The sequence below is a fragment of the Pantherophis guttatus genome, chromosome 1 (genome assembly GCF_059756535.1).
Source record: "Pantherophis guttatus breed Tessera chromosome 1, ASM5975653v1, whole genome shotgun sequence".
Lineage (NCBI taxonomy): Eukaryota > Metazoa > Chordata > Lepidosauria > Squamata > Colubridae > Pantherophis > Pantherophis guttatus.
This window is the reverse complement of record NC_142063.1, coordinates 41,769,060-41,794,204: the sequence shown is the minus strand read 5'-3', so window position 1 is coordinate 41,794,204 and position 25,145 is coordinate 41,769,060. Positions and strand designations below refer to the sequence as shown.

At 36.8% G+C, this 25,145-nt stretch overlaps 1 protein-coding gene across 2 annotated transcripts in view; it reads right to left on the bottom strand.

The window, feature by feature from the left end:
• Positions 1 to 407: 407 nt before the first annotated feature.
• SETD3 (SET domain containing 3, actin N3(tau)-histidine methyltransferase) overlaps positions 408 to 25,145 on the bottom strand; it is a 59,895-nt gene continuing 35,157 nt past the window's right edge. For both annotated transcript variants that reach the window (XM_034418448.2, XM_034418447.3), the window contains exons 7-13: positions 22,589 to 22,647; positions 21,851 to 21,965; positions 11,355 to 11,429; positions 7,175 to 7,341; positions 6,379 to 6,464; positions 3,579 to 3,739; positions 408 to 2,487 (exon numbers count right to left, since the gene is read on the bottom strand). In XM_034418448.2, the coding sequence (XP_034274339.1) occupies positions 2,047 to 2,487; positions 3,579 to 3,739; positions 6,379 to 6,464; positions 7,175 to 7,341; positions 11,355 to 11,429; positions 21,851 to 21,965; positions 22,589 to 22,647 (1,104 nt within the window). In that variant the 3' untranslated portion in view covers positions 408 to 2,046. The remainder of the gene's footprint in view (positions 2,488 to 3,578; positions 3,740 to 6,378; positions 6,465 to 7,174; positions 7,342 to 11,354; positions 11,430 to 21,850; positions 21,966 to 22,588; positions 22,648 to 25,145) is intronic.

Genomic DNA, 25,145 nt, shown 5'->3' with positions numbered 1-25,145 from the left:
ATTATGTAACCATCTCTTAAGGAAGCTAAACCATATAGATATGGGGGATAGGAATGAGTATGAATATATATATATATATATATATATATATATATATATATATATATATATATATATATACATACATACATACATACATACATGAGAAATACGAAGAATATAAAATATGTATTCTTTAAAAACATATCTCTGGGAAATGGGAGTAATTTACATAGGAAAAATGAAATTTCTGCTCTGTAATCTTTGTTTTATTATACTATTCTTATAGTTTCATATTTGATACTTAATTTGTGTACCACCTAAGATTAAATCAGCTACTGTGAAATAAAACTATGGCTAATGTGCAATAAAATAAGTAATAATTTCACACAAATGTTTCTGTAAGATGATTCATACAAAGTAAAAAATTTGCATATATTTGTTTATTTTGGCTTCTGCTAATCTTAGGAAAATACATGGAGTTATATTCATTATAACTGAATTTCCAAACTCATACACTAAAGATTCAATTCTTTTTCTTTCTTTCAGAGACTAAGCAAAGTTTTTATGAGCTTACTTGATAAAACTGCTCCTATATCCTTTGAAGGCCATTTTCAAAGCAGTGAAGGACAAAATATTAGTTCTGCTTAAAATTGCACAAGTTAGAAATATAACTCAAAGAAAATGCATTAAAATTGTGATGTTTCAATTTCAGGTTTCTTTGCTTTAGGGTTCCAGAGCTTGGCCTATTCTGTCTGGGACCTTAAAAATTACACTTTTTAAACATAAAGTGACAAGGGTGCACTCAAAAATATACCAAAATTAAAAGCATTTTGACATATTAAAAAACTGTTCCACTCATCTCTGCAGTTAAACACTGCTGATTTGGTAGAGTCAAAACTCTAGACTGTGCTCCGAAAGAACAGACTTTAAAGATCCACAAAGCCAAAAATATTTCTGCATATTAGGAATTCACAAAATGTATTTTTGGGAGATGGAACATTCTAAGATACACAAAATATTTCCATTTTTCTTCTGGACCAGGCTAATTTGTATATTCTGGGTGTGATCTAGCAGTCTTCTGAAAATAAATCTCCTTTAACTCCCCTAAAACTGCAAGCAGAAATTTAGAATTAGTGTACAATTTAGCATGTTAAGCCATGCAGTATTAATGAAAAGTAGCAGACACATTAGTAAGGTTTCACTTTTAATAATTTTCTTAGTCAAAAGTGTTGCTCTGAAAATCTCTACTTATTTGAAAATCTGAAAAAGCTGGGGAGCAATCTCACTTTGAACAACACAGTTTAAAGGCATGGGCTGAATGATCCACTTTCACTTTTTCTTCACCAAATATAACAGTGCCATTTCAAAATAAAAGTTACACCTTAAAAATAAAGTGGAGGATGTACCATAGTTGCAAACTTTGATTTTTGGGGGGTGGGAGGAGGAGAAAGGAGGAGCAAAGAGGGAGAATGAAACTTCTCATACAGTAAAACAAACCACAAAATAAATCAACATTCTTAAAAACCACTATAATTAGAATAAAATAGGTATTCTTACTGATATTTAAAACCTAATAAAAATAAGATTGCCACATTACTGTTTAGGGAGCAGCATATCTGACTCTTTCCTAGCTTTTCTTAATCTTGATATCCATTCCCTATTCTCTTCTGCTTTCAGTTTTTAGCAAAAGCAAATCCTATCACTTCCTTGGGCAACAAGCTTTGAATTTTAAAAGTCAGAATAAACAGAACAGAAAAGCAGCAGATGAGGTTGACCTCTTCCCTAGGAAGTATATGGATTTTCTCAACCAAGGACTGCACAATGTTCCAATGGTATTTTTCTCTTGCCCTATTCCTGGATTCCAAAAGCAAGATGGCAATCTTAATAGAAAAGGGATGCTAAATCTTTTAAATAACTTAAAACTTTTTTTCTTGTTAAAAAGCACCCCTCATTCCTCTGCAGAAAGAAATGTTAAGAAAACACCAATGTAAATTACTGTTCAAAGAGGAGAATAAGAACACCTGCTAGTTTTCCATGTCACAATAAAACCAGAATGATTTAGAGCTATTCCTTAACCTCATCAGTACTGTCTGAAGAAGATTCTTTGGTATCCTCAGTCTCTCTGCTGCTTTCTTCTTGATTTAGCTTTTCATTTTCCAATTTGGTCCTATTAAGCAAAGAACTGTCCCCATTCACAAATCCATTTGCTTCTGCACCAATGCTTTCCTCAATCTTTAGATCCTGTGGCTCCTCTGTCTCTTCATCCAAATTTCTCAGGACAATTGGGAGGCTCGAGTCTGCCACAGTGTTCTCCAGCAAGGCAACATTACTTTCTTCATATCTGGGAAGGGGTGCTTCTTCTGCCATTTGTTTGCTATAGTACTCCCGATTAGCAGTAGCACTTTTTATTGCTTTTTCCAAAATTTCTTTTTCTCCTAAACGCAATTTAATAGCCATAGTTGCGTTACGGGTAAGGTCTTGTGTTTCCAAAATGAATTTGTCATCCTACGGAAACAAGTGGAATAACAAACATGAAGCTGTTAGCTCAACCTTAAGCACAAAACCAGACACCAGGTTTACATAGCAATGGCATCAAGTGGAGACCGTTCTTCTTTATGGTTTGGAGAAAAAAGTAGATCCCTGCTTCAAGAACCTTACCATCCCAAAAGTGGACCTTTGGAAAATACAACTGAATATGGTGATTGTCTTGATTGTTTAGACTGTATTGCAATTAGGAATGAACAAGGGGAAGTCATATAAGACAGAATATAAAGATACATTGTTCCAAGTGTTCTGGACAAGTGATAATCAGTACAGTGTTTAACAAAAGAAGATAACATTCAGAATCTTGGGAGTTAGCAGAGGTTTAAAAAAATGAATGTTTGGAATGCAAAAGATGTGTTTCTATGTGCCTGGAGGAAAGCTTCAGGGTAATAGCAATAGTACTTAGACTTATATACCCTTCACAGTGCTTTACAGCCCTCTCTAAGTGGTTTCCAGAGTCAGCATATTGCCCCCAACAATCTGGGTCCTTATTTTACCCACATCGGAAGGATGAAAGGCTGAGTCAACCTTGAGACATTCAGAATTGAACTCCTGGAGTGAGCAGTGAGTTAGCCTGCGATACTGCATTCTAACCATGGCACCACCACGGTTCTGAATGGGTCTGAAAAGTGGCCATCGAGCATATATTTTCAGAACTTTCCCTGTCCCTGTCATCCAGCAATGTGAAAGAAGCAGTAAAAGACCCCAAATTTCAAACGTAGCTTGTAAAGGGGCTGGGTCATATTGTCATGAAGAGTCATGCACAGAAACCTAGCTTCTGTCCCCTTAATTATGATTCAAACCAATTCAGAATCTCTTTTTTAAAATTTAAAATGTTAAGAAACCATTGCATTTTGCAACATCTCCCTTACATGAAAATACATATTTAAAAATAACTTAGGTACATAAGAAGAAAAGCAATAGTAGTTTCTGGAAAAGTAAAGAACCAAAAGAATGCAAAGCTTTTAAAACGCACATCACTGATATTTGGAATTAAATCTAATAAACTGTGAAGTTTATAAATATATATTTCAAGCTTTTTAAAGTCTTACTTGAACAGTAGTCTTGTAGGTTTTCAAGAGAAGAGATGCCCTGGCTTCCAGGAAAGTCCAGAGTTTCACCTCATTGTCCCAGCTCACTGGAAATTCTGAATTACCAAGGGTGAAGATTCTGTCAATAGTATGCTCCCCTATCAAGTGTTCTTTCAGCTCATCTACAAAGGATAAAATACCGTCAGCAAATGCTTCACTTATTCTGGCCATCATCCAGGTTAATAATTGACCATTAGTAAAGAATCTGTATTCAAGGTTGATGTTCTAAAATAAAACAATTCACATTTTGCCTTTATTACAAGACCAAACAACATGTATTAGATCAAGGGCTTCCCCATGCTTTTGTGGATGAAGCTGCTTTCCTCTCTTGTTTTATTATTCCTCATTTTTATTTCATTCTATTATTTAAAAGATTTATTAATTTGCTACTTTAAGATTTATAAAGTGTTGGGGTTGGGGGGGGGGCAGATTGGTAAGAGAATTCCTTGCAAGTAAAGTGCAGGCTTTTCCTTTATCAGTAGAGGGAGCAATGATACCGAGACTCTTTTTTTCAGGGTTACATGGAAAATATTTTTCTCTTTTTTTTAGGAAAACAAGCAAGTGAAAGAATAATTTCATTTTGTGCCTTAAAATTTCTCATTCAGAAGAAATGCTGCAATAGAATGGGGATTTTTTTTTAAAAGAGATTCAATGCCTCTAGAGATCTTAAGCCATTTCAGCTTCCAAGTCTAAAAAATTGCAGAAAAAAAATCTGTTCCACTGAGTTTATGTGACAAACCTAAGCTAAGTCTGTGAAGCCTATTTGAAAGAGATGTGAATTATGTCTTGTTTTCTTATCTGCCTCCCCTGCATCCTAAAGTCAAACTGTCACAATTTAGTGGCAAAATAACTAACTGGGGGGCATGTTTAGTTTACTTACAATCAAAGACCAAAATATTAAATAAAGCACAGTCAGATAAAATCAAACCAAAGAAAAGAACAAAAGAGGAAATTAACAGAATTGTAAACCACCCTAGAAGACAAAAATCAGCCAAAGGTAAATCCAAAGCCTATTTATACTTCTCAAACAAAATTAAGTGATTGCTCTAGATCAGGGTTATCAAACTCAGTTTCATTGAGGGCCACATCAGGGCTGTGGTTAACCTTGGGTACTGGCCGGCCGTGGCAGACTCAGTGGGTGGGGCCAACTGGGTGGGTGTGGCCAGCTTGATGCCACTCCCCAAACTGCTGGCATGTTTCCTCTTTGCATTGGGTAGACTGGACCAAAGGGACGCGGGTAGACTGGGCTGAAGCAACATGGGCCAGCCCCTTACATTTTCCAGGACAGCCCCATGGGCCGGATGCAGCCTGCGGGCCATGAGTTTGACACCCCCGCTCTAGATATTTCTGTAGGTCTGTCTGCTAACAAATATAGAATATTTGCCTCATCAGAACATCCCAGGCAGGAAGTTACTAATTCATAGCACTATATTTGATAAAAGGGATAGAGAGCAGATAACAACAAAAAAGTGTAAGATTAACTTGACTGTCCCATTGAGAGAACAGCATAGAGGGCAACATACAGTGGAATTTCCCCCCCCAAGACCATTAAAGACAAAATGTTGAGTCCAACTAATGAACAGTTATGTACTTCTATATGGAAAAAAATATATTATAGATGCAATTAAGTAAAGAAAAAAATATATCATAGAAGCTGCTATTGCTATAGTAAATAAGGGATTTTGCTTCTGACTCTACAAATCTGGGTTAAATTTAGTTTAATATCTAGGATGGCTCTCTTAAACCCTGGCATGGTAAAAAATTAAGATGATAACCCACAATAATTCAGATATGAGGGAGACGCAAACAATGAGATGGAAAAATTAAATAAGCGATAAAAAACAAAACAACAAAGAATTCACCAATATTATAACAAAAAGATGGATGAGTGGAAAGCAGAGAGCAAGGAGGAGAGGTGGGGTCTGCCACCAATCCAGCAGCCACCTCCATATTCAAATCTCAGTAGCTGAAAAATAGGGCTAAAAGCTATTCAAGCTATCTTCTAGATTTTAAAATAGATCTGTTAATTATAATCCAACCAATTATTAAATAAAATTTAATATCAAACAATTAGGAGGCCTATGTATAGGCATATACATAGGGTGTTGGTTATCACCTTTAAAGCGCTCCATGGCATAGGGCCTAGCTATCTTCAAGACCACCTGCTGCCACCGACGACCTCCCATCGACCCGTGCGCTCCCACAGAGAGGGCCTCCTCGGGGTGCCATCAGCCAAACAGTGCAGGCTGGTGACCCCCAGGGGGAGGGCCTTCTCTGTGGGGGCACCTACCCTCTGGAATCAATTGCCCCCAGAGATAAGGAGAATCCAAGACCTCAGTGCCTTCCGCCGTGCCCTTAAAACCTTCCTTTTCCAGCAAGCCGGGCTGGCCTAATTTTTTTTAAGTGTTTTTAATTGTTTTGTTTATTGTTTTTAATTAATGTACTTTTATAATTTATATATACTTTTAATTGTATTTTAATATTTGTACTTGATGTTTTTACTTGGCTGTTCACCGCCCTGAGTCCTCAGGGAGAAGGGCGGTATACAAATTCAAAATAAAATAAAATAAAATAAAAAAATATGGGAGCTTTTGTAAGCAGACAATTATTTTATTTTGCTTTAATGGGCTATTAAACTACAGTGGCCTAATAATATTTCTTTTTAAAAAGATGCTTGAAGGGTAAGCCTCTCTTAATCCTATTTTTATTATCACTTAATAAAACAAATCAGATGCTAGTGCTTATAAAGTTCTTTTTTTACCTTCAGTCATACAAAATACTCTAAGAAAAGCCAGTAGTTGAGCAGAGATTGGAGGTTCCGTTGAATGCAAAGCAAAAACACTGGAACTAATAAAATAAAGAATGAGTCAGTCTGTGATGATTATTTAATATAAAAAGCCTTAATTTATAATATAGTATTACTCTTATAATGAGGATTACAAGGGATCAACTCAATTTCAGATCATTAAACAAGCTATTCTAAACTCTTCCACATATAAGTTACACAATTTCTTTTCCAGAATGTTAGTTATTTTATGTAACTTCATAGTTAACATTTATGCATGCCTCAAGTTGTTCCAAGTTGAATTTCCAATCTACACTATGAGTTATAACATGCTATCACTAACCACCAATCATATAGAATAAATCCTATTCAATTTATTTGGGGATCCAAATATAGGCAAAAATAGCCCCCTAAAAAACAAATATACAATGTTTGCATAGCACACAATAATCTGCTCAAACATGAAGAATATTGGCAGCACTACTCTTAAAAATAATACCATGATTGCATCATATTTCTACTGAAGAGAAGTAAATAGTAAAATGGGCAAACTTGGCCATGTCCCATACCCTCAGATAATTTATTTGTGCATAGATGTATAAATAAAATGTATAATAAGTAAACATGGCATAATATGCAATGTAAGATAAATTATATGATGGCTATTTTAGCATCTATCAACAATATCTGAAAGTTCATTAATCAATGATCTACTGGGTTTTCAAGCTTACAATACTTTAAGATAAAAGCAGTCTCTTTAAATTTTACTTACGTTGGGATTCCAGCACGAGCTAAGACTTCTGCCTTCATAGCATACAGCCTGTCACTTTTACTTACTCCAAGCTTTATTTTCACTCTGTCATGTGAATTATTATCAAAGAAAAATCCACTGTGGATCACAAATTCAGCATTTGACCGAGTGCCATAAAAAATGTAAATCTAAAAAGATGAAAAGAGAAGAAACAGAAAAACAGCTTAGCATCAAATTTTCGAATGACAATTGACACTTTAGACAAATAACCTCCCTGCCCCAAACTACAGTACAAAAGAGCACAAATGAGTAAAAATACTGTATTTCAACAAAGTACAACACAAATTTTCCATAAATTGCTTGCACTCAACATTTCACATTGCTCAAAGTCTCAATATATTTCTGCACTGGATTAATACATATAGATCATTAATGCTCAATTGATTCTCTTTTGAACTGCAAGCAATGCTGGAATTTGTTACATGTAAGGATAGTCTTTTTCTGACTGCTGAATATGAGCTGATAAGAAATGTGTTATAAGATAATCAAATAATGGATTAATGAGAAACAACGGCTTACTGCTTTGAACAAATACAAATACTGTATATTGTGAAGAGAGAAGTACAACGTTCTTGAAGTTTCAGATATGCAATATAATATTTACTTCCCTTAATATACATTGTAGCTATCATGACAGCCCTTTATAATAAATTCTAAAGAACTCATTCTCTCCTGAAGTAACATAACAAAGAAGCATGTATGGGCTTGCATAAATGGCCAGAAAGAGCATGAATATTCAGAAATAAGGATAGCAGATATACTAGAGAAAGAAAAGGGAAAATTTTGGATGCAAAATGCAAAAATTACTTGAAGAGGGGGGATGCAAGCATTATGGTGAAATAATGGGATTTCTTGAAACTATAAATGCAAAACCATGCCCAAAGGAAGAGAAAAATATTGTTTTTATTCAAGTACTTTTTTTTCAAAAACAAAGAGGAAGAGATGTCAAATAACCACTACAACATAGTAGTGTAAAAATATAAGCAGTTAATGAAACTTAAGAGGAGATAGAACCTAAGAAAACATGGGTACTAAGTGTCTCTGGAAAAGTGAACTCACCACCTGGAGTGAGCAGATATTTTTTCCTTCTGGGATCCAGAGTTTTGGGGTTGCCAGGAAAGAAGCAGCTCCACACTCTCTTTAATTGGAGAGTTTGTCTCATAAAACGAAAACAAGTGTTTATAGGGGGTGGCAAGAAATGATCAAGCCAGGAAGACAGTAGAGACTAGGGAAAGAGAAACTTTCAATCTGAAGGCAAGCACTTTAGCTGTTGTCTTCAGACAGCAAAAGAAAACTTCCATTCTTGGAACTGAAAAACAGCTGAAAGGCTGAAGGAAAAGAGTCTGCAAACCCAAAGTAAACCGGTGATGAGATGGGGTGGGGTAGGGTGAGAAAGAGAGAAAAGTCCATTTGCAAGAAAGACTACAGATGATCTGATCTCTGTCAAATATGAAAGGCTAACTCAAATGGCTTACCCTACAAATATCTTATCATGGGCATCACTGCTTCTCTTGCCTGCAAGAACTTCAATCATTCTGAAATGTTTTTTGTACTATCTCTGAAGACTATCAAAGTCATCTGATAAGTTCCTCGTGATCCCTGGACATCCCGCCCAAGGAATGTGTTAATTATGTGATTATTTACTCTTCAGAAATTGTTCTAATTTTTCAAGTGCAAAGCTGGAGCCAGCCCAGATTTGGGTGCCATACACTGTGACTGTACATCTGGGCAACATGGCAGGCAGGGGTTAAGTCCCCTCCTCTTTCTTCCCTAGTGGTTATGATGATTCAAATCCCTAGTATAGGTCTCCTGCGTGAGAAGGGGGTTGGACTAGATGACCTCCAAGGTCCCTTCCAACTCTGTTATAATTATTATGTTCCGATACTCTGTTCCAAAAGCAGGAGAAGAAATGTCTGTTTTTAGAGTTAGGAAACAAGTTAACTTCCCATTTTTCTGAGCTATGCTGGGATAGTTTCTGGATGTAATATTTACTCACCCTGCACTAGATTTTGCAAATTCAGGCAGCCTGCTAATATGCTCATTGATCTCTTTATGAATTCTGCCATAAGGGAGAAAGTATTTTCATTCAGATGATTAGACACGTGGCTTCATTATGAAGCCCTCTGGACCAGGGATGGGTTCTACTTACCTCCGCTACCGGTTTGCAACGGGACTTTCTGCGCATGCGCAGATCATCCATGATGACGTCCGGCAGGTTGGGCGGAATCTCCAGCTGCTGTTACTACCGGTTTGCAAGAACCGGACTGAACTGGGAGCAACCCACCACTGCTCTGGACCAATTTCTCTTTTGGTGATTCATGTAAACTTTGTTGAGATGCCTGCTCGTGTTAGCACGTCATCACTTGAGCTGCTGATCCAGGATGCTTACAGCTAGTTAAAATAATCTTATACATATATTGTCCATAATGGAACCCTAATCAGATCATGTCATTATGCATATGTATCTATTGCTATCATCTGTAAATGTCCCAGCACTATAGCCACAATTTTGGTGAAAACTCAGGGACCAATGCTAGTTGAAAGGAATTCCTTTGAACTAACAGTGGCTGTAAGTAGTAGTAGTTAAATATGAGAAATATCTTTACATACTAACTTGATAATGAAAGAAAGTTTCCAATAAGTCCATTGGTGCCAAGAGGTCATCTGGTATAAGGCTTGTGCTATTGACTTCAGTGTTTCCACCTTCTTTATTTGATAAAGCTGTTCTCCAATCCACTTATTTGGCTACTGGAGATGATCCATGAAAGAATCTATCATTAATTCAGATGATCTTGCCAGCACATTCAGGTATTTAGGTTCTGAATGTATCTCTCAGAACAAATATGCAGAACGTTTAGGTTCTAATAGTATCTCTCAGAACAAAGACCAACTCTAAAGCAGAAACTGCTGCTACTTCTTTTGCTAAAAGAATTGCTTCAGCATTTTTTTCCCTTGCTCCTCACCTAGGTGTTTGAGAAAGTCCCTCTTAAGAAGTAGATACAACTGTCCTGAATATACTGTTGTGATGGAATAGTTACAGATTACTGCTTAAATTTGTTCCTTTCATTCCTTTCTGACTAGTTTAGAGATGAATTGTAAGAATAGCACTTCCTGCCTACAAAGTGCTTTCTCTGGAAATTCTGTGCGCCTCAGGGAATAAGTTACTAGAAGTTTAAGAATTCCTAAAGATTTATACAGAGGTGCCAGATAAAACTGGTCCAAGAGCTTGTATCATGGCATATAGCCCAGGGAGTATCGCCCCCTGATAATTTGCCTCCTCCCTCTGAAATTCTATTGTCATTAGGATATTTGTAATTACATCATTGATTCTGTCCTATGAGATCCCAGGAGTAAGGTGACATTCTTAAGGTAATTCACTTTGGAATTTAGAGAAGCTGAGATTGCAGCTGTGGATGATTGTCATGTAGTTGTCATTTAAATTGCAGACAAGGCTCTACCTCCACTTCTTCTGTCTATACTTCTTACAGCAGTTGTGTCTCTCTCATTCCTTCCTTCTGCCCTTGTGGACATGACCTGAGGTGCAGAAGCATCAGCAGCAAAAGAGGAAGAAGGAAAGAGGGGAAAAATAGCAGGAAGGAAAGATATCTGAAGTAGTGAAGGATCTAGTGACAAAGTCAGAACCCTTTAAGTAGATGCTCATTTCATGAGATGATTTGAGAGAAAACTTGGTGGTTTGTGACACTCACAATACTGAGTAATGTTTTATCACGATGTTTTAATAAGCCTATTATATTCTTATATACCTAAGCTTAATAAACATCTCCTCATACTACTTTGCCAAGAAATCCATGAATTAATAGTCAACATGTATTCCTGAATGTTATGAATCTAAGAACTACTACAGCTGCATGACTAAAACAGATACTGATCTGTGTTATGTGTTATACATTCTCCTTTGGAGAATGAATCCTGACAGTTGAATTGCTTACATTATTTTATTTCTCATAGCACTATTTCTGCTTCAAGTCAGAAAAACTTCCCACTCAAAATGTTTTTATTTACTAAATACCCATTCATTTGCCTTGACTTTTTTCCCTTTCAAAGTAGCTAGACATATGTTTCTACATTAAAAATGTAAATATTTAACCATCTGGACATAAACATAAGTACACAAAGTTACCTGTTCACCAGCTTTAAAATCTTGAAGTGCCACACATTCACAACGATCATCTTTTAAATTGTAGCCTGTAGTAATCTAGATCATGGATTAAAAAAGATATAGAAAATTCTTAACATTTTAGGATTTACTGTATTTTTTAATTTAATTTTTATTGTAGTAAACAAAACATCAGAAAAACTGGAGAATTCAGTATAAAAGTTAGCAAAGCACAGAAACAAATAGGATGCATATTATTTTTTTTGATAAATCTGCTTTTTCTTCAAAAACATAAAATCACATAAAATCTTTCAAAAATACCTACCTTTTGCCAAAAAAAATAGTATATAATTCTATCCATATTATCTTTATAACAAAGAGCACACCATTTCTACAGAAAAAATTAAAAATTAAAAGTAAAAGTTCAAATAATTAACTGTACATAAAGAAATGTATTTCAGAATCTACCGTTGTGTATTGCTAATAAAAAAAAACAAAGAAGACAAAATGAAGGCTTATTTTATTAAACTATGGTATATTAAGCATCTTCTCTAACATCTTGACATTTTCTTTCCAATAGAAAGGCTATTAATAAAGGTGTAATGGCAATTAAAGGCCTGGTGGCTCAGCAGACTAATAGCATTGTGATTAACACCAGCTGTCTGCAATTACTGTAAGTTCGAATCTCACCAGGCTCAAGCTTGACTCAGCCTTCCATCCTTTCTAAGGTAGGTAAATTGAGGACCCAGTTTGTGGGGGCAATAAGATGACTTTGTATAAATATACAAAAGTACGAAGGCTATTGCTTAACACATTGTAAGCCGCCCTGAGTCTCCGGAGAAGGGCGACATATAAATCAAATTTAAAAAAAAAAATTATTTTCATCAAGATGATGCAGAGGAGAATTGGGAAACGGCTATTCTGCTGAGAGGATATCTTTGACTTTCTCATTCTAAACTGTTTTCATTTCTGCTTGCAATTATGGAAAATCCTACGTTGAGTTGGAGAATTAGAGTCCTTTAGTATATTTTCCTTTCTCTTCTACCTTTCTTTTTTGCTTTTTATGTCATGTCTTTAATTAGTATAAAGCTGTGGGAAGAGGACAGTATTTTATCCTGAAAGAGAGGTTACAAATCTTTACTGATAAATCAATAAAAGAATGTATGTAATCTTCCTTGTATGCATTTTTAGTTGACAAGCATGACAAAATAAAAAATAAATGCTATAATTCTTAATCCTTCGAAGTGTGTTTCATAGAATTTAGCAGCAGTAAAAATATTAGACATGTATCACTGAGCTTCGCAATAACTAGGACAGTGATGGCTAACCTTTTCTGGACTGAGTGCCCAAAGTGGCAGCCCCCCCAAAATGCAATGCGCGTGCACCCCACTCCCCACATGCGCCCCCCTGCACATGGCCCACCCCCCACGCATGTGCGGCAGAGACCAGATGACCATCTGGCCGGCGGGAGGCAGGCGCGCATGCGCAGCAGAGCTGAACTGGGGTGACCCCTTGCGTACCCACAGAGAGGGCGCTGTGTGCCACTGTGGCACACATGCCATGGGTTCACCATCACGGAACTAGGAACTTCTATAAACAGTTACTTTATAGATTGTGATTTTCCATGTGATTTTGGTAAGCGAAATGGAAAAAAAAAACAATTTTGTATATAAGTTATCTATCTTTTCAGAAAATGAAAATAGGTTACCTCTTGTCTCCAAATGACTGCTAATGTCAATTAATTTTCTGTCATGGCAACTGCCCTATGGATCCCAAGTGGTCTGAAGTCACTTGGCCTTAACTGACTGAACTCCTAGACATGGAAGTTATAATGTCATTTGGAGTCCATAAATGGTTGTATTAATGAATGGTATTCCTTGTATCTACTGATTTTAATTGTAACTAGCCACCCAAAGTCACTTGCTTGAGATAGATGGTCATAAACATAGAAATAAATAATTGCCAAAAGGATACAAATTAATGAATAATAAATGTGTGCCCCTTCCTTCCCGTATATAATCTCTTATAGTGCTTAAAAAGTGATATATAAGGAATAATGTATATTTATTTACTCAATTTCTATAGCCACCCATCTCACAGTCAATGATTCTGAGCAGCTTACAATACAATTAAGTCGCTAAAAACATTTTGGAACAATAAAAAAATAAAAACAATAAAAACATCCAAAATAAATATACTGTGAAGTATAATTTAAATAAATAAAATTATAACTATCTGAACCAGAACATTATCATCTCCAAAAAAAATAGGATTATGAAATAACAATATTTGTGCTGAAATCCAATTGAAGCTTGGGTTGGGATTAAATCATAATCAACTCAAGGGTTGCATTCAAGTGATATGGTAAACAAGAAATAATGGAAAAATATAGTTTGGCCCTTTCTGTCAACAGGCGTAGCTAAAAAAAACTGGTTGGCTCTATCTGTACTTCCTTCAGTATTATATGCAAACCAGTAATTTCAGTTTGTTCTCTAACCATGTTGGAGTTATAACATCAGTCTGGCAAGATGTATAGGTTTAGTGGACTGGAGGCTAAAACATATGAAGGACGGTTGCAAGAATTGGGTATGTCTGGCTTAGTGAAAGGAAGGATTGGAGTGATATGATAGCAGTGTTCCAATATCTAAAAGGCTGCCACGAAGAGGGCATCAAGCTGTTCTCCAAAGCACCTGATGGCAGGACAAAAAGCAATGGATGGAAACTAATCACAGAGAGAACCAACTTAGAACTAAGGAGAAATTTCCTGACAGTTAGAACAATTAATCAGTGGGACAACTTGCCTCCACAAGTTGTCGGTGATCCAACACTGGAGGTTTTTAAGAAGAGACTGAAATTTGTCTGAAATGGTATAGGGTTTCCTGTCCGAGCAGAGGGTTAGACTATAAGGTCACTCCATCTCTCTTATTTTATTATAGTACTAAATAAAGCATGGGTTTGTTTCTTGTGTCTATTGACAGAAAGAACAATATGGTAAGGATAATCACCTCCAAGCCAAGCCTAGACTGTCAACAATAATGTCTGAGTAGTCAATGAGATTCACTTTTGAGTAGACATACTGTATAGAAGATTGGATTGCCAAAAAATAGTGATTTTGTATATAAAAACTCTTCCAACTGTAGAAAAGCAATTAATTAAAAAAAACCCAAACCGAGTAAAAAATAGTTATTGGCAATTATCTTATTCAAAGAGCAACTTTTACATATGGTAGAAAAATTAGGGTCACAAAGCTAGAAGAAAATTGATTTCTAGAGATATTACAGCCAGATATGTTTTGAATTTTTAGTAAACAATATAGTCTTGGGGATTAAATGAAACTTTGATGTTGAAACAGCCAAGTATATCAAGGAGCAAGCAATGGATTATTTTTATCACTCTATAATTCTAAGGAAACAATAGACCTCCCTTGCTGTGATGGTTATCCTCAAAAGAAATGGCCAAATGGCTAAAAATGAGGGCTTATATCAGGGAAGCTGAAATAAATCCAGTTCTTGTGACATCTTCAGTCTGTACTGTATGTACAGCAGTTCTAACCTTTTATCCACAACTTCTGTTCCCTAAGCAGCACCCCCACAGCAAGCTGAAGAACTGGAATGGTAGAAAAGCGTCAGATTGCAGATTCAGATATTATTCACTAAGTCTGCATTACTATTAATCTGTTGTGGTTCGCCAGCAGCCTGCGGAGCTAGCAGCGGAGTCGGACAGCGATGAGGCTGAGGAAGAACATGGGCCAGTCCTGGAGGCTGTGGAAGGCCCGGATGAGGGCTCTGCATCGGAGGCAGAGATGGGGCCAGGGCCATCGGGGAGTGATGTGCAGACTTCGGAGCCTCCAGAGGCTGACAGTAGAGAGGCAGAGGAACAGGAGGAGCCTGTTCCTAGTGCACGTATGAGAAGAGCTGCCAGAAGGCAGGAGCAGCTAAAGCAGAGAGGACGACTCAGGAGTAGGGCCAAGAGATTGGCCCCTCCCATAAGGCTTAAAAGACCAGCAACAGCTCTTGGCCTCTTTGCCAGAAAACAACCGTTGAGATTGGCTTCCCGTTTTGCTGTATTTCTTTCTTGTCAGTGTTTGCTGCTTCTGAACTTTTGCCAAGAAAAGCCTTTGGCAGTTTGACTAATTATCCTAAGGTCAGTGATAAGATGAAGAATGGTGTTTTGAGATTGAGTTAATTCTCAGCTGTTCTAATAAATTCTGTTTGCTTTGTCGAACTGTTTTGCGTTTAATACTAACTACTTGGGCCTGGGTTACAACATAATCTTCTCACCGTTCCTATCACCTATCTCCTCCCACTTATGACTGTATGACTGTAACTTCGTTGCTTGTATTCTTACAATTTATATTGATTGTTTCCTAGTATGATTTGATTGCTTATTTGTACCCTATGACCGTGATGGCGAACCTATGGCACAAGTGCCACAGCTGGCACACAGAGCCCTCTCTGCGGACACGCGAGCCGTCACCCAGCTCACGTCTACTGCACATGCACGCGCCTCCCGCTGGCCAGCCGATTTTCAGGATGCGCAGGGGGCGGGGCACATGCACGGGGGGACAGGGGGAGTGCGGGGGGAGTGGCGCACGCATTCCGAAAGTGCGGAAACGGCCCCATTTTAAAGTTCTGGAGACCTTTAAAAATTGATGGAATATACGCCTTTAGTGGGTGGCAATGTAGGCTAGGCTGAAGGGGTAATAGTAAGTACAAGACCCTCTCCTTTTTATCCAGGTCTGGATGATCTTTTAAGAAGATGTTGGATAACCATTTGTCTGAAGTGGTGTAGGGTTTCCTGCCTAAGCAGGGGGTTGGACTAGAAGACCTCCAAGGTCCTTTCCAACTCTGTTATTCTATTCTATTCTATTCTATTCTATTCTATTCTATTCTATTCTATTCTATTCCATTCCATTCCATTCCATTCCATTCCATTCCATTCCATTCCATTGTGTGACGGTATGTCCAATTTGCTTTTTTTCCTCCCTTTTTTGGTTTTGTTCCAATACACACAAAGGGAATAAACATGTGTATAGCAAAACATGTGTTACTGCAATACTTTTCTGAAAACAAATACTTTGTTTTCTGGAAAAATTTCAGGGGTGCCAACATTTAGGGCCATGACTGTAAGTTCTCGTTTTTTGTTGGTTGCTTTTGTACTTTCAGATGTCTTTGTTTTGTTTGCACCATCTTTTTATGGTTTAGAGGAAGATTGTGTGTGTGTGCATGTACGTGTTTTGGTGCCTTTGAATTAGAGTTGACTCTTAGCAACTACATGGACAAGTCCAGGCAGTTTCCATGGCAACATTTTTTTTGGGGGGGGGGTGGTTTGCCATTGCCTTTTTTCTAGGGTTTGGAGATAAGGGGACTGGCCCAAAATCATCCAAGCTGGCTTTATGCCCAAGTCATGTCTAGAATGTTTGGTTTCTAGCTCAGTATCTTAACCATTACATCAAACTGCCTTTCACTTCTAGTCTACATTTGTGTATTTTATATTTCTCCAGGATAAATTGTGCCCCTATTTCCGTGCCTTTTAACACACAAGATCTGATAAAAAGAAAAGAGGCAGATTTGTGAAGGGAAGCAGAATCTATGTAAATATAAAAACTCCAATATTTCCCTTTTGGGCCACATAATAATTTGGAGTGTTAGACTGAGTTATCACACTGTGATACTATTACTATTAAATTCAGATTACCCTCTAATAGAAAAACAGAGAAGTCTGTGATGTCATAATAAACTGAAGGACTAATCTAATTTGGATTAGGAAACTGTGGTGGTGCAGTGGTTAGAATGCAATATTGCAGGTTAACGCTGCCCATAGCCAGGAGTTTGATTCCAACTGGCTCAAGGTTGACCCAGGCTTCTATCCTTCCAAGGTCAGTAAAATGATCCAGATTTTGGGGGGCAATATGCTGACATTGTAAACCACACAGAGTTGGCTATAACGCATTATGGGGCAGTATATAAGTCTAAGTGTTATTGCTATTATTATTGTTATTAGAGACATAGCATGATTTTTGATTGAATGTTTGGAAATTATTTATCTTCTGGGTTCTTTATACGTTCTAACTTGTCTCCTGTGTTTATAAGGAACTTCTAGGAAGGATCATTTGTAGGTTTAGAGCTAGCTGTTATTGCATTTTTTATGATATTTGGTTATATTTGTTTCTTATGATTTCACAGTAAGCCTACTAGTCTCTAGTAGGTCTCTAGTATTTCTAAAGTCTCTAAATATCTCCAGTGTCAAGTGCTGACATAAGAAGGAGAAGCGGAGGTCGCGTATAATAATGCTGTCCACAGTAGCACAGGACTAACCCCATTTAAGGTAGTGAGTGGTATAGATTTCGTCCCCATGCACTAGAGTAAATGCAGCTTGAAGTGCTGACATCCAGCTTGTAATAGACTGCTTGTGATAGACACGCAAACTCAATGTGAACAAAACAGAGTTGTCTGGGGCTGGACTTCAGGATTAACACTAGATTATTGTTCTTGTTGGGAGTGTACTACTCTCTTTTAGGGAATAGGTAACATAAGTGGCATAAGGAGGCTTCTATCAGTTTTAGTTCCTCCACTCAGAGAGATGCTTTAGTAACATGTGATGGCAAGTCAAAATTAAATTATTGTAATTACTATAATGTGCTTTTTGTGAGGCAGTCACTGAAGATGTTCCACAAACTGCAACTCATCCTGAATGTGGCAACACAGGAGGTAAGTGGTACCTTTTAAATGTCACACATAACTATCATGTTGAAACAATTTCTTCAGTTGCCAGCTGCTGTCTGAGTCCCATTCAAGGTGTTTATAATGGTAAATAAAGTTTAAAAGTTAAAAACTATTTTTAACACAAGTTTGAATATATTTTGACAATGTTTTAAGGTTTCTTTTAAATGTAGTTTTGCTCTTTTAATTATTTATTTAAATTTATTGGCTGCCCAACTGCAATGGACTCTGTAATCTTCTGAGCTGTTAATGGAATAAGCAGTAGAAAAATAACTATTGGATCCAGCCATGTTAGTTAACTTTCATCCAGTTTCCCGTCTTTTCTTTTTTGGGGAAGGTTATTAAGAGGGTGGTTGGCATGCAGCTTCAGAGGGCCCTGGATGAAGTGAATTATTTGGATCCTTTTGGTTGAGTTCAGGCTGGGGTAGAGCACTGAAACAGCATTGATTGAAGGGCCTGGGATAGGGTGTTGAAACTGTCCTGCCTTTTCAGGATCTCTTAGCAACTTTCAATACCCTTGACCATGGTGTCCTTCTGGACTGGCTCCAGGGGTTGGCAGTGGGAGCTCTAAGCTACTGTTTTGCATTGGTTCTCTCTCTTTTTTTTTAAGTGACTGGTTTCAATTGAAGGGAGTGGGTGAGGAGAGGTTGAGCCCTAGGTCATTGCAAGCGTGGAATACTTCAGGGCTCAGGGCTCTCCCCTCTCCTCTTTAATATCTATAAAAAATTGCTTTGTGAGATCCTCCAATGGAACAGGATATGCTGATAATACCCACTTACATCTCTCTACACTGGGCCAGGCAGATGATACAGTTGTAGTGTTGTCTGAGTGCCTGGAGACTGTAAGTGTCTGAATGGTGATGAACCAACTTCAGCTCAACTGGTAAGGTAGAGTGGGTTTCAATCCCCCCCCCGGGGTTTGGTCACGTCATTTTTGATGCTGGGTGGACTTAACTGATACACAATACAGGGTTCCTCCTGGACTCATGGCTCCTGCTTGATGAGCAGGGGGCAGCCATAGCTAGGAGGGCCTCTGCACAAATTTATCCTGTGTACCAAGTGCATCCTTTCCTGGACCAGCAAGCTATGTTCATGGTTACTAACATCTTAATTATTACAATGTGCTTTGCATGGGGCTACTCCTGAAGACCGCTTGGAACTTACAACTGGTCCAGAATGCAATGGCACACACAGTACTGAGTGCCCATAGGTTTACCCGTGTTATACCTTTATTGTGTGAGCTGCACTGATTTCCAGTTTTCTAATGGGTGTAATTCAAGTTGGTGGTTGATGGTTATTGGTTATTACCTTTAAAGCCCTAAATGGCACAGGACCTGGTTATTTGTGGAAATAAGAATATTTATCCAACCCCACTATATCAATTAAGATGGGCACTGTCCAGGTCCCCTCCATGAATTTTGCTATCTTGTGGGACCACTAATCAGACAAATCTTAGATGAAGAATTGACCATCCATTCTGAGCTTGCTTGCTTATTTATTTATTATATATTTATTTTATTCATATAGCTGCCCATCTTAAGAAATTTTGGGCTGTTCACAATAAGAATGAAGCCAGCAAATAAAACAATCATAAAAGACTAAAAACTTGAAGCATTAAACAAAAAACGTGCACTGCAATCATTCCCTTGAGATGCCCCACAGCAGGCTCAGCTTACTTTATAAGTTTATATCTATACAATCCTATCCCAGCACCTCAGTAAAAAGTCAGGTCTTAATGGCCTTCCGAAAGGCTAGTCGGGTGAGAGTTTGTTAAATTTTCAGTGAAAGGGTATTCCACAAGATAGAGGCAATCATGGAAAAGGCACCCTTCTGAAATTTTGTTTCCTATAGTTTATTATTTCATTCAGTAAAACTAGTTCACTTCTCCATTCTTTCAAGGTATTTTAAATCTTGTACTTGAGATCTGGGACAGGTTAAACAATGGTCACATTGCAAACAATCTGCATAGTTAGGGTAGAATATTTTTGTACAGGAGTAATAGCATAATATGTTAATGGGCATCTCAAAATATAAAAAGCACAGCTGAACACTCTTGTCTACACAGCTACTGCTGATAATATGTGGAATTCTTCTGGTAGATAAAATGAAACATTCATTTGCAGCAGAAGAACTTTATGCATCAAAACAAACAGTATTTTTTACTGAGGAATTCTACATGAGATACAGTACTACAGCTCTTCAACAAAAATAATCATTTAGCATATTCTATGACTTTTTAATATCACATTTTCCATTTATCTTAAGCAAAATTATTATTTATTCCTACAACACCTGTAATTACCACTTAAGATAAAAGAAAAGACAGACCCTTGAGCTTTTATCAAAGAGGCAACATAGGGGAACTATAGTAGATTCACAGATAATCAGTTCTTTATTTCTTGCTATTATTTTAACTAGAACAAGAAGAAAGCTAACAAGCCTCCCTCTGTAACCTGGCCCAAAGAAAGTCAGCTTCCCTCCTGTTGCTTTGAAGCAAAGAAAAAAAAGGAAACAATTGGGGGGGGGAGGAATCTCATATCTCATTTAAACAGAATATAAGAAAATTGCATAAGAGGATCAAAACGGAAAAGTTATATAGAGAGAAGGAAACTTTTAAACTGGCATTAAATATACATTAAGAGACAAAAGGCATAGAAACGTGTTGAGATAAAATATTACTAGGCTAAGATGGAAAGGGGTAAAAGTATAGGAAAGGGAAATGTAAAAATGGAGATATATAGGACAACTATACTAGAATATTAAATGCAAAAAAGAACATAGAAAAAAACAAGAAAAAAGTTTCAAAAGAATTTCAAGTTTTCTTTTAACTTTCTATAGTAAACAAAGATAAGACATTCCTTAGCCCTCCATATTTTGAAAGATTTCACTCTCACGCCTTTTAAAACTAGTTTCAACCAAATGATGAACTAATTTCTAACAACAATAGAACAAAAGCAATGTGAAGTTGTTTTTAATTGTTTTAAGGTCATCACTACTAGTTCCTTCACTGTACAAAACACATAAGACAGTTCTCAGTAATAGACGTCTCTCGAATATATTGTATTTAATATTTATTTTTAATAATAAACTTTCATGGGAATGCATTCATATTTCAAAGATCAAATCATATTTCCAAATCAAGTCATATATTAAAATATTATTATTATTATTATTATTATTATTATTATTATTATTATTTATTATTATTATTTATTATTATTAAATTTTTATACTGCCCTTCTCCCGAAGGACTCAGGGCGGTGTACAGTCATATTAAAACAAACATATACACATAAAATTTAAAAACAATTTAAAATATATAAAAATTTGGTCCTTGTATTAAAAACTACAGACACCCAATTAAAATTCATTTTCTAAGCCAGCCCGGCCTGTTGGAACAAAAGAGTCTTAAGGGCACGGCGAAAGGTACGTAAGTCAGGAATCATACGGATCTCCAGGGGCAGTTTATTCCAGAGGGCAGGTGCCCCCACAGAGAAGGCTCTCCCCCTGGGTGTCGCCAGTCGACACTGTTTGGCCGACGGCACCCTGAGGAGTCCCTCTCTGTGGGAGCGTATTGGCTGGTGGCAGGCTATCGGTGGCAGAAGGCGATCTCGTACATACTCAGGTCCTAAGACATGGAGCACTTTAAAGGTGGTAACCAACACCTTGAATCGCACCCAATTAAACACAAATATGTTTGTGTTTAATTTGATTGGTATGAAACAAAATACCTATCCCCAAAAAAAGATGCTGAATAAAGAAATTGCATTTATTCTCTCTCATATGAAGCAGTCCTTACCAGTCCATTGGTGTGATTACACATGTCCCATAAAGGTATCAGAGCTAATGTAACCCTAGAGCCATCCTCAGCAGGAATCTGGTTTTGTCGAGCCATGACTGAGGAAACTGCCCACCTAAGAAGCCAAAAAGAAGTTAGTGGCGGTAACTTTTTGTTTTAATATATTTTAAACAATTGACATATTTTATATATTAAATGCCATTATGGGTTTATTAAAGTCAAACAACTGCAGAATCCTATCTTTTGAAAATCTAGAAAAACAGGCAGCAGTTAAAAACAAACAACAGTACATAAAACAGATACTTCAGTGTGTTATAAAATTACTAAGAAGGAACTAGAAAATTAGGAATTATTTTTAGGATATGAGAGGCGCAGAAAGACTTCTTTACTTAACTTTATAGTGTTATCAATTATGTCACAGTATCTTTCAAAGAAGTCTCACTTATTTTAACTATTTTTCAGAACATTAAACAGCAACAGAAACAAAAATGATTTAAGAGAAATTTTAGAAAGGAACGTAACAATGTATTTTAGAAGAAACCATAAATTAATACTAATTGGTTAGCTAACAAACTTTGAAGATTAAATACAGATGGCTGCAATAATTATACTCTGTGATTTTTAATGCTAAGTATTATGATGGGACCAGGGATTCATGATTAATAACTTGATTATTGGGGGTAGGGAAGAAATCTGAAAACTTAACAACTTAGTTTTTAAATAAAAAGGGAAACAAACCTGTAATCATCGTAAGTGAAAGAATCCTTTAATGGCAGTTTGCTGGCATTAGGATGGGTCTGAGAAATAAAGAATTCAGAGGAGAGGTGAACAGGGGAAAAAGGCAAAACAAAACCCCCACAAAAATCAGTCAGCAGAATTTCATTATTTAGCTGCCTAACAGATCCTAACAAGAGCCAAATGAAGCAGGAGGCGTCCAGCCGCGCTACAGAGGGATCATCATGCTATTATGCTCTCATACATCACTGTCAACTTAATTTGTTGTGCCCAGCAGCCGCCATAAATCTGTTTCTTCATATTTCAAAGACTCAAACTCACAGACAATGGCACACAAGAATTTAAGGTAGACTCCTATCTCCAAGCCACTGGTGAAAAGTTTTCTGCTCTCAGGGTTTTAATTTTTAACTTGGTCACACTGTGTGAGAGTAAATGTATTTTAAACTACTTTTACTTGTTCTGTATCCTATTTTTTGTAAAAAAATAATAATTCAGAGGATAGATATATTTTAGAGACTAAAGACATGAAAAACACTGAAACAGTGTTCAGATGGGTAGGTGAAGGACAGTGCTACAGCTATTATCAAATGAAACTAATGAGACAATTACATTTTTTTCCTTTAAGGTATTGGTCATACTATATACCAGATCAATAGGACCAGAAAATAATCTTAATTATGATGAGAAAATAAGGATTTTACCCAACTGACTTAAAAGTTCTTCATATCTTATATGTTTAAATATATAACATTAAAAATGATAGAATTTTACCAAATACTTAAAAATGTTCCCCCTCTTGAGTTATTAAGATTTGTTAAAAAGATCATTTTAATATTTCAATTACAACTGAATAAGCAGGCTTCAGAAATTATCAAATGAATAGTTATTTCTACCAATGGAAATGAGACTTGCATGGACCTATCTTTGCAACATTGTTAAAGTAAGAAGCTCAACACAGCGTGTTTTTTATAGTCTTGATGCATTAGCATCACAAGTGCATGGTAATTTATCATCTCTCACAGTAATGTACTTGCTGGCACTGTGTGCAGGACAGTAGGGGATGAAGTAAAAGTGGCTCAAACCGTAAATCAATTAGAAAACAAAAGCTTGTGCTTAGTGCACAATTTTAGGCAAATTATATATTACAAAAGGCTGCCAATTGGATGTTATGTCCCAGGTGTCCATTCTCTCTAACCCTTTAAAATTAGCTTTGTGGATGGACTAGCTCTGAAAATCTTGTCTCTGAACTAATTTTCAAATCAGTATTCATTTTACATAGAAAATTTCATTGCAAATTTAGTTAGTTGTTGGTTATTTTAAGAAATAATTATTGCTAAGATCAAGTGCGGTGGTTAAAGGCACCAAGGTTAGAAACCAGGATGCTTGGAGTTCTATTCCTTCTAAACAGCAATATAATCTTGAGCCAGTCACTCTCTCTCAGCCCTTGGAAGAAGGAAATGGCAAGCTACTTCCAAAAATAATGCCAAGAAAACTTTGGGAACTTGTTCGGGACAGTTATCAGAAGTTGAGGCACAAAACCAACCAAACAAGCTCTGTATAATTTTATTAGAGATATCTCCAAGTAAATGAGAATGCTCTCATCAATCATGGGGGTGGGGGGTGGGGTGGGGGTGGGAAGAAGAATCAAATCGAAACATAGGATGAGGTGCAAAAAAGATACTATAAATACAAGGAAAGCCAGATTTTGAGGATCAATTTTTGATAAAATCATATGTTCAGTTTGCTTCTGTTAATAAGTAGCTAGTTAATGTCAAAGCAGTGGTGAAATGTAAAATTTGTTACTACCGGTTCTGTGGGCGTAGCTTGGGGGTGGTGTGGTAATATGACTGAGTGGGCGTGGCCAACTTTTTTTTTTCTTTTAAAACCATTTTTCTACTTCTTCGGCCGAAGAGGTTGTAAAAAAAATGCTTTTAAAAGCCTCTGATGATCCCAGCTGACTTGCCTGATCGGCAGAGGCTTTTTTTCCTTTTAAAAACATTTTTTCTATAACTTCTTCGGCCGAAGAGGTTGTAGAAAAAATGCTTTTAAAAGCCTCTGATGATCCCAGCTGAGCCACGGGATCATCAGAGGCCTTTTTTTTACTTTTAAAAGCATTTTTTTGGCCAATGAGGTTGTAGAAAAAATGCTTTGAAAAATAATTAAAAAAAAGCCTCTGATGATTGCGTGGCTCAGCCGGGCAATGGGTGGGGGGGAGATTTTTGCTACCGGTTCTCCAAACCACCCACCTTCATCGCTACCGGATCGGACGATTCAGTCCGAACCAGGAGCATTTCACCCCTGCGTCAAAGCCCTACTTTATTTAATAAGACATATATGCCACTATTTAGAATGAAACTTTCAAGATACTATAAGACATCTCTAAAATAAAACATGATCATGAAGTTGACATTATTGCTATTATCACTATGTAGAAATAGAGGGAGAATGGATTATTATGTATGCTGCCTTGAACTCTTGAATGAGAGATATAAATTTAATGAATAAACACGACAACATGTAACAATAAAAATCAGATAACAGCTTACACATAACTATAATC